Source organism: Cydia fagiglandana, chromosome Z, assembly GCF_963556715.1.
Source record: "Cydia fagiglandana chromosome Z, ilCydFagi1.1, whole genome shotgun sequence".
NCBI classification, from domain to species: domain Eukaryota; kingdom Metazoa; phylum Arthropoda; class Insecta; order Lepidoptera; family Tortricidae; genus Cydia; species Cydia fagiglandana.
This window is the reverse complement of record NC_085959.1, coordinates 4,783,007-4,797,016: the sequence shown is the minus strand read 5'-3', so window position 1 is coordinate 4,797,016 and position 14,010 is coordinate 4,783,007. Positions and strand designations below refer to the sequence as shown.

General features: G+C 38.7%; 1 protein-coding gene and 1 long non-coding RNA gene across 2 annotated transcripts in view; one reads left to right on the top strand and one right to left on the bottom strand.

Moving 5' to 3' along the window:
- Window positions 1–14,010, bottom strand: part of LOC134678783 (uncharacterized) — a 101,711-nt gene that overhangs the window by 28,778 nt on the left and 58,923 nt on the right. The window lies entirely within an intron of this gene.
- Window positions 1–14,010, top strand: part of LOC134678730 (CUB and sushi domain-containing protein 3) — a 105,406-nt gene that overhangs the window by 64,729 nt on the left and 26,667 nt on the right. Inside the window, exons 4-5 of the mRNA XM_063537402.1 lie at window positions 10,515–10,752; window positions 11,079–11,273. Coding sequence (XP_063393472.1) covers window positions 10,515–10,752; window positions 11,079–11,273 — 433 coding nt within the window. The remainder of the gene's footprint in view (window positions 1–10,514; window positions 10,753–11,078; window positions 11,274–14,010) is intronic.

Below are 14,010 nucleotides of genomic sequence, written 5' to 3'. Positions count from 1 at the left end.
GGCTACGCCCGACGCACGTGGCACGCTGTACGCGTTCCAAAGCCGGGCGCCTTCGGCGCCATCATACTAAAAGTGTCGGGCGTAGACCGACGTACGTAATACGCTGTACGCGTTCCAAAGCCGGGCGCCTTCGGCGCCATCATACTAAAAGTGTCGGGCGTAGACCGACGTACGTAATACGCTGTACGCGTTCCAAAGCCGGGCGCCTCCCTCATACTCAAAGCGTTGGGCGTAACCCGACGTACGTGACACGCTGTACGCTTGCCAAAGTCGGGAGCCGAAGGCACCTTCATACTCAAAGCATCGGGCTAAGCCCGACGCACGTGGCGCGCTGAATGCGGTCCAAAGCTAAGCGACTTCGACTTTCTCATTCTAAAAGCGTCGGGCGTAGTTGGACTACTACAAATCGCGCTCTAAAAAGTATGAAACAATAAGATAGAATTATTTTAAGAAATTATCATGCAGGAAATTATAAATGTTATAATTTTTTGAATAAAAAATACAGCGTAATGTAATTTACAATTTTTTATATATTTAGCAGCTTACTGACACAAACCGAATTCTACGCGGGCGGAGCCACGGGCACAGCTAGTAAATAAATAAATACATAATTAAATAAATAGGCCGTGTGGTGGTCGGCTTTAGAATAGCACCAACCCTCACATAGGGTAGGGTGTCGTACGAGGCGACTAAGTCCACAAACGAAGCAAGAAGCTGTTTCGTCACAGAGGAGATGGTCGTCTTAGCATTAGTTTGCAATCCATCTAGGAGAAGGATAGGTACTTCAAAATAAAACCCGGAATGGAGTTTCCGTAAGGCGCGAGGCGAGTAGGGTCCAACCTGAAATAAGCGGCAGATTCTTGCAGCCGACCCGCCTTCACACTTATTGGCTCGCCTTTCCTGTGGGATAAGACAGTGAAGCCGAGAGGGTAAAGCAGGTGCTGGGGGCCGATTTTTGAAATTCGACCGCTCGATTTCGACACTCGAAAATCGGTGGAAAACGGCGAAATACTAATTTTTGAAATACAAGCGATCGAAATTTGGAATCTAGTAGTATTGACCACTCGATTTCAATTTTATTAGTAGAATTTAAACGCCTAGTAGTGGAGATATCATTTAACGAAATACACGAAATCGAGTGGTCGAACTTCAAAAATCGGCCCCCTGGGCATCCCTGCGATTCCTTAATTCCCTCCCAGGAGGTGTAATGTCTTTCACCATAAATCGTCTGTAATAGACGCAAAGAATGATGATGTATAGGGTAATTCGCCAGTAACTGGCCACTGCTAGTAATTGGCCACCCTAAACTAAAAATAAATTCTATTCACATATAATTTATTTAGTGGCCAATTACTAACAGAGGCCAGTTACTGGCGAATTACCCTACATAAATACTAAGATGTAAAAAATAAAAATAAAAAATATTATAGGACAATTTTACACCGATCAATCTAGTCGCACGGTAAGCTCAATACGAGTAATGTTGTGGGTCCTAGACGATGATATATATATATATAGGTAATAAGCTGATCTGACTATAATTCAATAAAAATACCCCACGTGTATGCGCCGCAAGCGATTCAACTGTATAGCGCGCAGCTCGACCACATGCACACACACACACACATGTTGTATTAGGGATGTAGTGCATTTGACAGAAGTAACATGGCAAATAGGTACGAACGTGTCCGAGGAAATACGATGGAAAACAATTATTATGCACTACATCTGTACCTATGCCGCGTAAGATGTTTGACATTGACATAATCGAGTATATAATTATAATTAATTAATTAAAATTATATAATTGTGCATTGGGGAATATTCTAAAAGCTGTGTGTGTGCGGGCGTATGGAGAAGGGATAACTTTCAGTGATACGTGTCTGATTAAGGGTCGGTTGCACCAAACTGTTCGTATCGTTAAAGAGTTCGTAAAATTTTTATGTATGGAAAGTTTCATAGTAAAGTGCCGGAGCGCGCCGGCTGACGTTGATCAGTCTGTCAAATGTGGTTGGTGCAACTGGCCCTAAGTGTTAGTCATATCATATGGACAATCTTTCGAAGTAAAAAATGTGCGGAGAGTTTCGTCTATTTTAGAGCTATATATTCCCTCGCTGGAATTAGACAGCCCTACTATCTAAATCTAGTTAGACAGGTATCAAGTGTTACATACGGTTAATTAGCTATTAAATACCTACTGCTGTTATATAACAATATCTTCGCTAACTGGGTCATACTGACACTGATAAACAACGTCTTCAGTGGAGCTTGCTTCATGTTGGGTTTTAAATAATTTCAGTTGAATATTCGATCGGTATTTGCTGTTACGGTCAAGAGGTTATTTATTTCTTACCTGTAGGTACAGTCACGTGCAATAATCTAGACACGCGGCAGCGTGTCAAGCCAAGTTCAAGCAAAGAAACTGGCTAGCCAGCGCCGAGTATAATATTACACGAACCACTTGGTGCCACTTTTGACCCTTTTATAACTCAAAACCTGTTTAACGTAAACACATAAAACTACGTGTGTTTAATTATATCCATAAGAACATCTACAAACCCAAATTTCGTGAAGTTAGCTCAAACGGTTATAAAGATATGAAGGTTAAAAAGTCGTAAATTTTAGCACTGACCGACTGACATATAGTAACTAAACCTAACCTACTTCCAGATGACCTCGAAGGATGAAATTTGGAATCCAGCTCGATTACTGTGTGCAAGGGTAGAAAAAAATCTAAAAATAAAAAAACTTAAAAAATAGGGGGGGTCCCTATACAAAAAAAAATATTGTGACTGACATATAGTACCTAAACCTAACCTACTTCCAGATGACCTAAGTAAGTCAAATCTAACCTACTTAAGATCTCACATTTTTTAAATAACAGCAATTGTTATTTAAAAAATATCATAACGTTATTTTACTTATTTTGTTCCTATAAATACATATTTGGATTTTGCATAGAACTTGGCACTCATTTACATTTCCATTCTTTTTGCGGCGAAGCCCACAGCCAAGCATAATTTTTGTATTGAACTTTTTTACATTTTTATGTTTTTGGTGGGATATGATACACAACGAAGGCCGCAAAAATATCTGACTCGGTCTTATTAGTAGAGCCATAAGATGTGACACGCACATATAATTGCGGGCTTCGAAGAGAAACATATTATTATTATTGCAGGTGACTGTACCTCTCGTGTCGAATGAACCATATGTCAAGGGACTAATCTATGACAGTTCATTAGGGTTCCGTACCCAAAGGGTAAAACGGGACCCTATTACTAAGACTCTGCCGTCCGTCCGTCCGTCCGTCTGTCTGTCACCAGGCTGTATCTCACGAACCGTGATAGCTAGACAGTTGAAATTTTCACAGATGATGTATTTCTGTTGCCGCTATAACAACAAATACTAAAAACAGAATAAAATAAAGATTTAAATGGGGCTCCCACACAACAAACGTGATTTTTGACCGAAGTTAAGCAACGTCGGGCGGGGTCAGTACTTGGATGGGTGACCGTTTTTTTTTGCCTTTTTTTGCATTATGGTACGGAACCCTTCGTGCGCGAGTCCGACTCGCACTTGCCCGGTCTTTTTATTTTTATTAACAAGCTTTTATTAGGTCGACCTGTATGTAACTAACTATGTAATGGAATCTAAGGTAACTAATTTAACCCATTATGTATGACCTAGCGGTGCCGTATGGCACCGCTTTATCTGTGCTTAGTTTTTCGCTTCCTAAGGTTACAATAAGCGGAAAATTAAAGAGATTTGTGTTTAATTAGATGGTCAAGGGTACCAGTTATCACTATAATCACAAATTTTTAAGCAACTTGGATTGTTGCTACTGGCACACTTACCCAAAAATGAGGCTTGAAAAAAAAATGCAAATTTTTAGTTTGCATTCTAAGTAAACGGATCAAAAATCGTTTTTATTCTAGTAAAATATTTATGAAATATATTTTATTAGGATTTGGTATGTATGGTTAATCCGATGATACACGTGAACTATTAAATTATGATTTCAGGTTTTGTACATGGCATGAGAAAAGTTGCGGGTGCCATACGGCACCGCTAGGCGCTTATGTGGTCTTATGAGATGACATGTGTTACATATACTATGTTGGATTTTTCAGTATTTCTTAGCGTATTTATCAGGATTATACAATTTTATAGGGCTATTTATATATCTCAAGTACAATTTACTGTTAAACAAGTAAGAATTTTGAGTTTTGTTGCAATGATGAACCTCTAGTCAATACAATTTATCAAGGTTTATCAACCCACATTGTTGGGTATCTCCTCATTAGAAACATCGCTGGTTGTTATTAAATAACATAATATAGTTTCAAAATCAAGGAAAACATCAGTAAACACGAGTAAATAAAAAAATATTACACGCAACATACATAATTTGAAAATACAACGTTAACACCTAACGTTGCCGTTATGCATCACCAGTTTTTTACCAAAAGTATAAATTTCACTAAAACTTAATTAAAATGTGTTCTAGAGTCATTATTAATGATATATAAAAAAATATCCAATTATGAGAATATAAAATAATTCAGGCGGTAACGGTAACTGATTCAGACTACTTATTAGCCTAGCGGTGCCATATGGCACCCATTGTTTTTTCCAGAAGTAGTAAATCAATTCAACTTTTAATGATCAAAAATAACTAAGCGGATATATGTATAACAACAATATATCTAAAAATCATCACTTTCTGGGATCCTAAAATAATTCAGGTCATAATGGGTTAACCATCTTCCAAAGATCGTAGCGTCATGAAAATTGGCAGCTGTATGTAGTTCTGATGACAATACAATAATATGGTACTGTCGAACTGATCTGATGATGGAGACAGGAGGTGGCCATAGGAACTCTCGACCTGTATGTAACTATGTACCTAATGGAATCTAAGGTAACTAATTTAACCATCTTCCAAAGATCGTAGCGTCATGAAAATTGGCAGCTGTATGTAGTTCTGATGACAATACAATAATATGGTACTGGCGAACTGATCTGATGATGGAGACAGGAGGTGGCCATAGGAACTCTCGACCTGTATGTAACTATGTACCTAATGGAATCTAAGGTAACTAATTTAACCATCTTCCAAAGATCGTAGCGTCACGAAAATTGGCAGCTGTATGTAGTTCTGATGACAATATAATAATATGGTACTGGCGAACTGATCTGATGATGGAGACAGGAGGTGGCCATAGGAACTCTGTGATGAAACAACGCAACCTAATTGTGTTAGGGGTTTTTAGAATTGTCTCGATGAGTATTAGTTGTCTGTCGTAAGAAAAGTACAGTCAGCGATAAAAGCTTGTACCAAAAATGAAATTTTTGCCAAGAACTTATTATACGGAGTACAGATGTAGTACATAATTGTTTTCAATCGTACTTTTTCGGAAACGTTCGTATTTGTCATGCTACTTCAGTCAACCTCAGTACTTTTAGTGCCGAGACTGACAGAAATTTATACGAGTTGCAGGACAACGTTCGTACGTTTACGTGAAAATACGATGGAATACAGTTTTGTAGGTATGCACTACAAGTGGCGCCACTGACTTGGGAGTAGCTGGCATTGAAAATGTTCGTAGATTATTGGAAGTTTAGCACATTAATGTATTTTTTATTTCTCATGCTCTGAAAGAGGGTCATTGTTGTTCTAAAAGGTGTGCAGAAAATGACACGTTTCTGCACTAGAACATTTTAGGTCCCAACTATTATTATTATAAGATTTTTATTACGATAAGCAATTGAGGCTATTGTTATACAATTTCCATTTTGATATTTGACTCCCCATTTCATAAATAACGATACTTTTGCCTAAATTATTAGTTGAAAATACCCTTAAAAATACTATATAAAATTATACTTAGTCATGTTTTTACAAAAACACATGCATTTGACTTTTCTCGTATTCGAAATGAAAAGTAGAGTGTTTAACTCGGGTGAAAGGCATCATTTCAGCCTCGGACTATCTCGGCTACAAACTAGCTCGGCAGAAATGAGTGCCTTGCATCCCTTGGTTAACAATCTACTATAGAAATATAACACGAGAAAGTACAGTCGCCATCAGATATATCGGAGCGGCCAAGGTGCTCACAATCATCTGAACACGCCTCTATTGTCAGGGCGTTAGTAGAGTGCGTGTTCAGATATTGTGAACACCTTGGCCGCTCCGATATATCTGATGGCGACTGTACATATCCCACCAAAAACATTTCATGTAAAGTGTTGCCAAGACTAGGCACAAGCTTTTACACTAAAAAGTTATCAGATCCCGTAATAGGTAACAAGACGTCCAAGACTTTTACTCTGTAAGTTTTAACTTAATAAGCTCTAACTGTATAAAGACAACATTTCGGTCAAACAGTACCAGTACCAGCTACCAGGGTTCATGAGATAAAGCCTGGTGACAGACAGACAGACGGACAGTGGAATCTTAGTAATGGGGTCCCGTTTTTACCCTTTGATACTTTGATACCTCTAGCCTCTAGCTGCTATGCGTAATAGGTACCTATTACAGTAGGTAGGTATAATTAGAAAACTTAGGTCGAAGCCCTCTTTCCTATGCCACTATCAGAATTACTTGTGGGTACGCTTCAGTGCCCGCCAATTGTAGAAAGTGATACCAACTGTTTTCACCGAATGCGGCGTTGCCTTAACTTCATTTTCGCCGTCATTTTTTCTGTCATTTCCGATTCCATCATTCTAATCAATATACTGTCAGCAGTAATGTCATTTCTAGTATCATTACACATAGATACAGCCATGACATAACTCCAATACTGACGGATATTATTAAAATAAACTTCATTACTTGCCGTCATTCCTTCATGACAATCCCTACACTATCAGTAAAAACGTCATTCCTTCAAAGTAATGTCAGTATTCATGATAGTGTCGGGGCCGTATAAGAGGTGTTTCCCACTGAGTTCCAGTTTTTGCGGGTACGGTTTTTTTTTCAGGATCCCGGTGCTAAAAAGGGGCCCACTGATTAACAGGCCGCCGGACGGTATCGGCCTGTCAGTTGTTCGGAACTGTCAAAATTTTGTTCTAACTGACAGGCCGATACCGTCCGGCGGCCTGTTAATCAGTGGGCCCCTTTAATATAGTAACTTTAACATTACACAACAAATAATATTATGCGTGATGTCGAAGCGTGACTCACTGTCAATAATTATGGTGATTTCGCGAAAATCCTCTATCACTTTCACGTTACGCAAGTGTTACGTAAGGCGGTGAGACGGAAATATCGTAGTCGATGGCGACTAGCGTGTGTTAGGTTTAATTGACGTGACAATTATTGTTACGATTGCAGTACCCGTACCACGAGTCACTGACAGTCACATAAGTGTCCAAATTGACATATATTATTATACTCTTAATGTCTTATCTTATCTTATTGTTTTCGGGGGCCCTTACGGATACACTTCGACCCATAGGGATCTTTTGTGCAATTGCCCCCTAGAAAAGATCCGTCAACTACTCAAGAGCTTTTCCCACCATATCCATGTGTCGGATGATGGAGCTCATGGGTAGCGTTTTAAAGTCCTTTGGTTCCAGGTATCCTGCTCCAAAGTCCTTCATTCTTTGTCTGGCGAGGGCGTGACATTCACACATTAAGTGTTTCACTGTCTCTTCCTCTTCGCCACACATACGACAATCGGTGTTGTCAGAGTGTCCCATCTTGGCCAGGTCTACTCTTAATGTCTACGGAATTTGCTTTCTATACTTCTCGCTCGCACTAATTTGCGAGTACGAGCGAGATGCATACAAAGTGAGTAACATTCTCGATAGCGTTTTGTGTCATTGCCAAACTGGTGGTAGTCACACAGGAAGGTCTTTTAATGGTTTATGTACACGTAACATATGTATATATGTTGCCATGTGTCTTACGTGGTTTATAGATAATAGAAAGCTATCTTGTTTAAAAATGGCTATTACTGTTTTTTTTTTAATTTATTTAGAAAACAAACAGCCTTTTACAAAAAAGTCTTACAAAAATTATTGAAAATAGGCCTAAAGTTTCATATGTTACTAGGTTGACTATTACAATAAAGGTAGTAGGTTACTTAATTATGCTTTTGTCAATAATAGTGGACCATAAATTACGGCCAACCTGTAATAGTCTGTATATAAATATGTACGAAATATCATTAAATTTGATATTTACTACCATTAGCTTTTCGGTGAAGGAAAACATCGTGAGGAAACCTGCATACATATGCGAAGAAATTCAATGGTGTATGTTAAGTCGCCAAACCGCATTGGGCTAGCGTGGGGACTATAGCCCAAGCCCTCTCGCGCATGAGAGGAGGCCTGTGCCCAGCAGTGGGACGTATATAGGCTGAATTACTGTAATAGTCATCTTAGGTATTACTAAAAATGTAAAGGGGCCCACTGATTACCAGTCCGCCGGACGATATAGGCCTGTCAGTTAAACGCAATATTTGAGAGCTCCGAACACTGACAGGCTGATATAGACCGGCGAACTGGTAGTCTGTGGGCCCTTTGAGTTGGACGGAGATGGCATTTGCAATGTTATAAACTCCTAAGGCTCTATACAAAGAAAAGAAAAAGAATTTGCCACTGAAATATGAACCTATAGTGCAGGGAAAGTTGAGAAATGCAACTCTGTTTCAATTGTATAGGGTTTAAACTGCATAGGGTTCAAATAGGTGTACTTTCGTTTCGGCCAAATACATTTCGCCAAATTTCACTTCCCAACAAACTTATCGCAATAGTTTCATTTCCCAAAGGAACCTTTAGCAAAGTTACACTTCGCATATCATTTATTTGGTAAAATTATCATTTGGCATGATTTTACTTTGTCAAATGTTATTAGGACAAAAACTTATTTAGCAAACGTTTTTTACTGTCTAATATTATATTCCAAAAAGATGTTTGGTCAAAATTGTCACTTCGCAAAGACAAATAGGCATCTCTATTTAAATTTGTACTTTTTGTTATGTTAATATAGGTATGTTAAATTCTACGTAATTTGGGTGGGTTGGGTTAGGTTTCAACTGCGATCCTCACAAAACGGAACCGCTATCAGAAAAGTGGGTTAGGTTAGGTTAGAACTGTCGCCCTCACAGAATCGAAATGCTATTAGAAAAGTGGGTTAGGTTAGGTTAGAACTGCGGTCCTTACAGAAACGAAATTCTATGTACTAAAAAAAGGTCATCGAAGTGGATTAATTAATTTAATAGAATATCGAGATGTAAAAAAATTGCATGACATTTTAAACTAAAATGTGGTTTGAATATTGGTAGTTATTTACTATTTTTGGGTTACAATGATTACTTTGGTGTTATTTGCTTTAATAGAATAGCAAGATGTAACAAATTTGGTTGTCATTTTACATTAAAATGGAATTTTAATTTTAGTGATCATTTACTACATATTTTTGGCAGTAAGAATGTTTTTTTTTGACGTTAGATTTTACTATGTATATGTAATGATCTGTTAAATACTAGACAAATAATTCTGCAGCCTCCACTTTATTGGTATGTAAATTGTATGCCATGCAATATTTTGGGACATGTAAGTTATGCTTAATGATACATTTGACTAAATAATATTTGGTAAAATGAAACTTGTCCAAGTAATTATTTGCTAAACAATAACTTGCCAAAAAAGACTATTGCTAACTGAAAATTTGCGATACGTTGTTTTGCCAAACATTTTTTTGGGAAATGATAATTTGGGAAACATAGTTTGGGATGTGATACTTTTGGAAACGATTTTGGCCCATTCGTTAGTAAACCGTTCAAATAGCATAGGGTTTAAGTTTCATCAAACTGAAGAAGTACTACGAGTTGTAGGACCTTGGGTAAAAATTACACTCTTTGTTATGTCCAAGTCGGTGCAAAGTTACCTTAGGCGGAATCTATCTGTACGTACCCGTACCACGTGTCACTGACAGTGTCAAAACTAACATACACGCTATCGTCTACAGTCTAAAATAAGTTGCGTTCTCGATAGCGTTTAAGTCAGTGACAAGCTGGCGGTAGCTACACTGTATGCTCATCAAGAAGGCTTGTGTTGTGTATTATTATACAAATAAATGCCTTTACCAGGATTCGAACCCGGGACCATCGGCTTCATAGGCAGGGTCACTACCCACTAGGCCAGACCGGTCGTCTAAGTAAGTCTATGTAAGTCGGGTGACAATTTAATGTTGTGGTACCATCAAGCTAATCTGATGATGGAGACAGGAGGTGGCCATAGGAACTCATCAAAACGACGCAACCTAATTATGGTCGGAGTTGTTAGAATTTTCATGATTAGTATTTACCTATAGTATATTAGTTGCATGTGTCAAGAAAAGTATAGTCAGCGATAAAAGCTTGTCCTGTCTACTTACATGTGCTTAATTTTTGAAAACTTACATAGTAAATTATTATTTTTTTAACACTGATTCTTAACTAAGTATAATAAGATTAATAAGTAGGTATACATTTTTTCAAACTAAACTCTGTTGTCCTTAGGAGCCAACAAGCCCGCAGTAATCGTGGTCCGCGTCGGCAACAATCGACCAGACCTCGGCACCAACCCCATCTGCAACCGCTTCACCGGCTTCCTAGAGGAGGGGCAACCCCTGTTTCTACCCTGCAACCCCCCCATGCCGGGAGCGTTCGTCAGTGTGCACCTAGAGGCCTCTACGCCGAGCCAGCTGTCTATATGCGAAGCTTTCGTGTATACAGATCAAGCTTTGCCTATAGAAAGGTGAGTTTACATATAGATGTTTGTGTCTTACGAACCCGTTTTTTGCGAGGTTAAAATGTCTATAAAGAACCAAATGCGTCAAAGCAAGAGAAATGACAGAAAATTCGGTATCCTTGAGGAGTGGCAACCCCTCCTTTTTCGAGCTAAGGCAGCGTGCATTTGGGCCGTCGCACCCGTTATTTGGGGGAGTTATGACGTAATGCTTTAAAACTACAGAAAAGTCAGAAAGAGTCAAATCTTCACCGGTTCCTCGAGGCATGAAAAATGCAAAAATTACAACAAGTCAATTGATGACAATGACAATACTCATTGGCTCTCTTCTGCAGATGCCCACAGTTCCGAGACCAGCCGCCCGGCAGCACGGCCACCTACAACGGCAAATGCTACATCTTTTACGACCGCCAGCCCACCAGCTTCCGCGACGCCATAGCGTTCTGCCGCGGCAGGGGAGGCTCGCTGCTCGACGAGAGCAACCCCGCGCTGCAAGGGTTCATCAGTTGGGAGCTTTGGAGGAGGCATAGGTATGTTTATTAAAGCCCTTTCATTACCCCACATGGTATGTTAAAAAAAAAGTACTTTTTACCGCCGACTTTATGACGTCACAGTTACTACCCCCACCTTTTCGCGCTTGTCATCTCATATATTATTAGTGTGAATGCACTGATACCAAATATACCCATATACGAGATGACGTGCGAAAATCCATTTCTAGAAGACTTAGACAAAATGCTAATCTACAATTAAGTAAGTAAGTAATAAACATTTTTTACGAAACAAACATAGTTAACAGCAGATATTGCATTGAAACTATAAAGGCGAACCTATCCTAATGAGCCATCTCTTCCAGCAAACCTCAAAAAGTAATACATTTTAATAAAACTATAGGTACCCTTATCTCAAGTGTTGATAAAGAATAATAGACCCGGTGATTTTCCAGTAGAAATATGGGTGCACATATCATCTCAAAAATATGTCCCATAGATCTTAGCGCATTAGCAACTATGAGACACATTTTTGAGTAAGTTATCTAAACTCATATTTTTACACTTGACTGTACCTGAGTTTTGGGACTAAAACGAACTTACATTACATTTGTGTCGCTTAACTTCAAACTCGGGTAAATCCATTGGACCCTCTCAGCAAATATCTACCCTACGTTTTCTTAATACCAAAATCGAATAATCTGACAGATGGATTTACCCGAGTTTGAAGTTAATCAACTCATTTATACATTAGGTACATATATACGTAATTTAAAATAGTACATCTAAACCAGTTCCTTGCAGCTAAGTGTAGTATTCCACTCGTCCAATTTATTCCCGGTGATAAAACCGAACAATGTGAAATATAATTTCCCTTGTGGTTTTATGCACTTACACACGTATGACAGACGTTTGTTTACTTTTTACAAGGCAGGTGTCAAAGGTTTGATTGCCATATAAAATTGATAATGTTAGTTCCCGTTTCAGCCACGACTCTTCTCTTTCCTCACAAAGTCTACTTTTTTCAATTTAATTCAGTGCAAAGTTAGCTTAGACGGAGTTGAACGGCACAACATAAAGTGCAGTTACGCACCTGTCATACCTAACTCACGAATACGTCACAAGTACGTCAGATATTAAAGATAGTTCGGTAAATCGGCCGTTAGACGTAACGGACATTTTACCGACAAGATGATATGGCACGAGGCAAATTGTCAGTAACGTAGCCTGCATGCCGGTTATATGACTTCAACGGACTCGGTTCATAGGCATACAGTAATACCATGTGTGTTACAGTAATACCATGGTTCATAGATCTAGGCTAGATGCAGTCGGATGCAATAATGTTTACCGTATAACCTAGCTGGAATGAGGCCGAGCACCGGGCGCGAAAATGTTCTCACTTCTGCGGTGAAAAGTTGTCTTTACTACACGAGATCAAAGTTATTTACATCTCGTGCGCTTTTGAGTCCCTTACTACGCTCAAGATTCTAAATTATAGAATCTTTCGTTTGCAATGGATTCCAAATATATAAGCACTCGAAGAAATATCAAACTTTGATCTCTTGTTTCACTAATAGGTAACTATATATTTCTATTCTATTTTAAACCTTCCTCTCAGTTTTGCTTCTTAAAGGATGACTCACGTTAGACCGGAACGGGTCCGGACTGGAGCTTCCGGCGCTTACTTTTCTATGACATGACAGGTGATCACGTGATGCCTTCCATAGAAAACAACGCGCCGGAAGCTCCGGCCCGGACACGGCCCGGTCTAACGTGAGTCATCATTTAAAGTCTTAATTCAGGTTTAAGAATCTTTATTTACCAAGAAGATATAACATAACTTCACTTAAATGAGAAATTACTAAATTATGCATGCACAATTAATTAACATATTGTTAGTATATTTGAAAGATTGGCAACGCGCATGCGACACCCCTGGAGTTGCGGGCGCCAATAAAGTATCTACGGTAAATAACATTCTATTATTAAAGTTATAAAGTCTCGCAAATTTGACACTTAAGCTTTTTTTTGAAGATGTTCAATGATGCTGAGTTACGTATTTCTATTGGTAAACTATTGTAGAGCTTCGGTCCTTTTCGAGTAAAATTTTCTGACCAAACTGATTTGTTCGCGCTCTGTCGGCTGTCCCGTAGGCCTTATTCGCTGTTATAGGTCAGGAAATGAATGCTCAAAACACGTTGTAGAGGGAAACGCTAGGAACACAATTATTGACTCCGTAACTTTGTTTGGACTAGTTAGGAGGTGAACATATCAAAAGTCCCCGGCTGTAGCCCCGGTGCTGGGGGGTAGAGGGGTGTAAGAAGGTCGAATTTTTCGGTTTTTCATTGATATCTCGGAAACTTTGCGTCTTAGCGACATGACTACTAAGACAAACCGCAATCTGATAAAATTAGTTACAAGTTTTATCCAGTCAAGTTTTTCGATATCTTGAATAGTTTTTGAGATACCCGCTCTTGAAAGTTTATTTAGGGACTTTAATTTTATCTTGATATCTACATCAGGGAAGCTGTTAGGCCATGTTTGGTATCATTTTCGTATAAATCGGGGGTGCTGAATTCATTTTTGGTAGGTATCACATTGACACCATTCCTCAACACGGTCTAGCAGCTTACCCCTATACACCTTCTTTCTTTCTTTCTTTTATACCTTCTTATTGCTTGGACTATTAGTTAAGAATGTTATTTGTGAGTGTACTTTTTTATTTATTATTTTATAAATTAAGATACAGGTTTTATAATTATAGTTTTGTTTT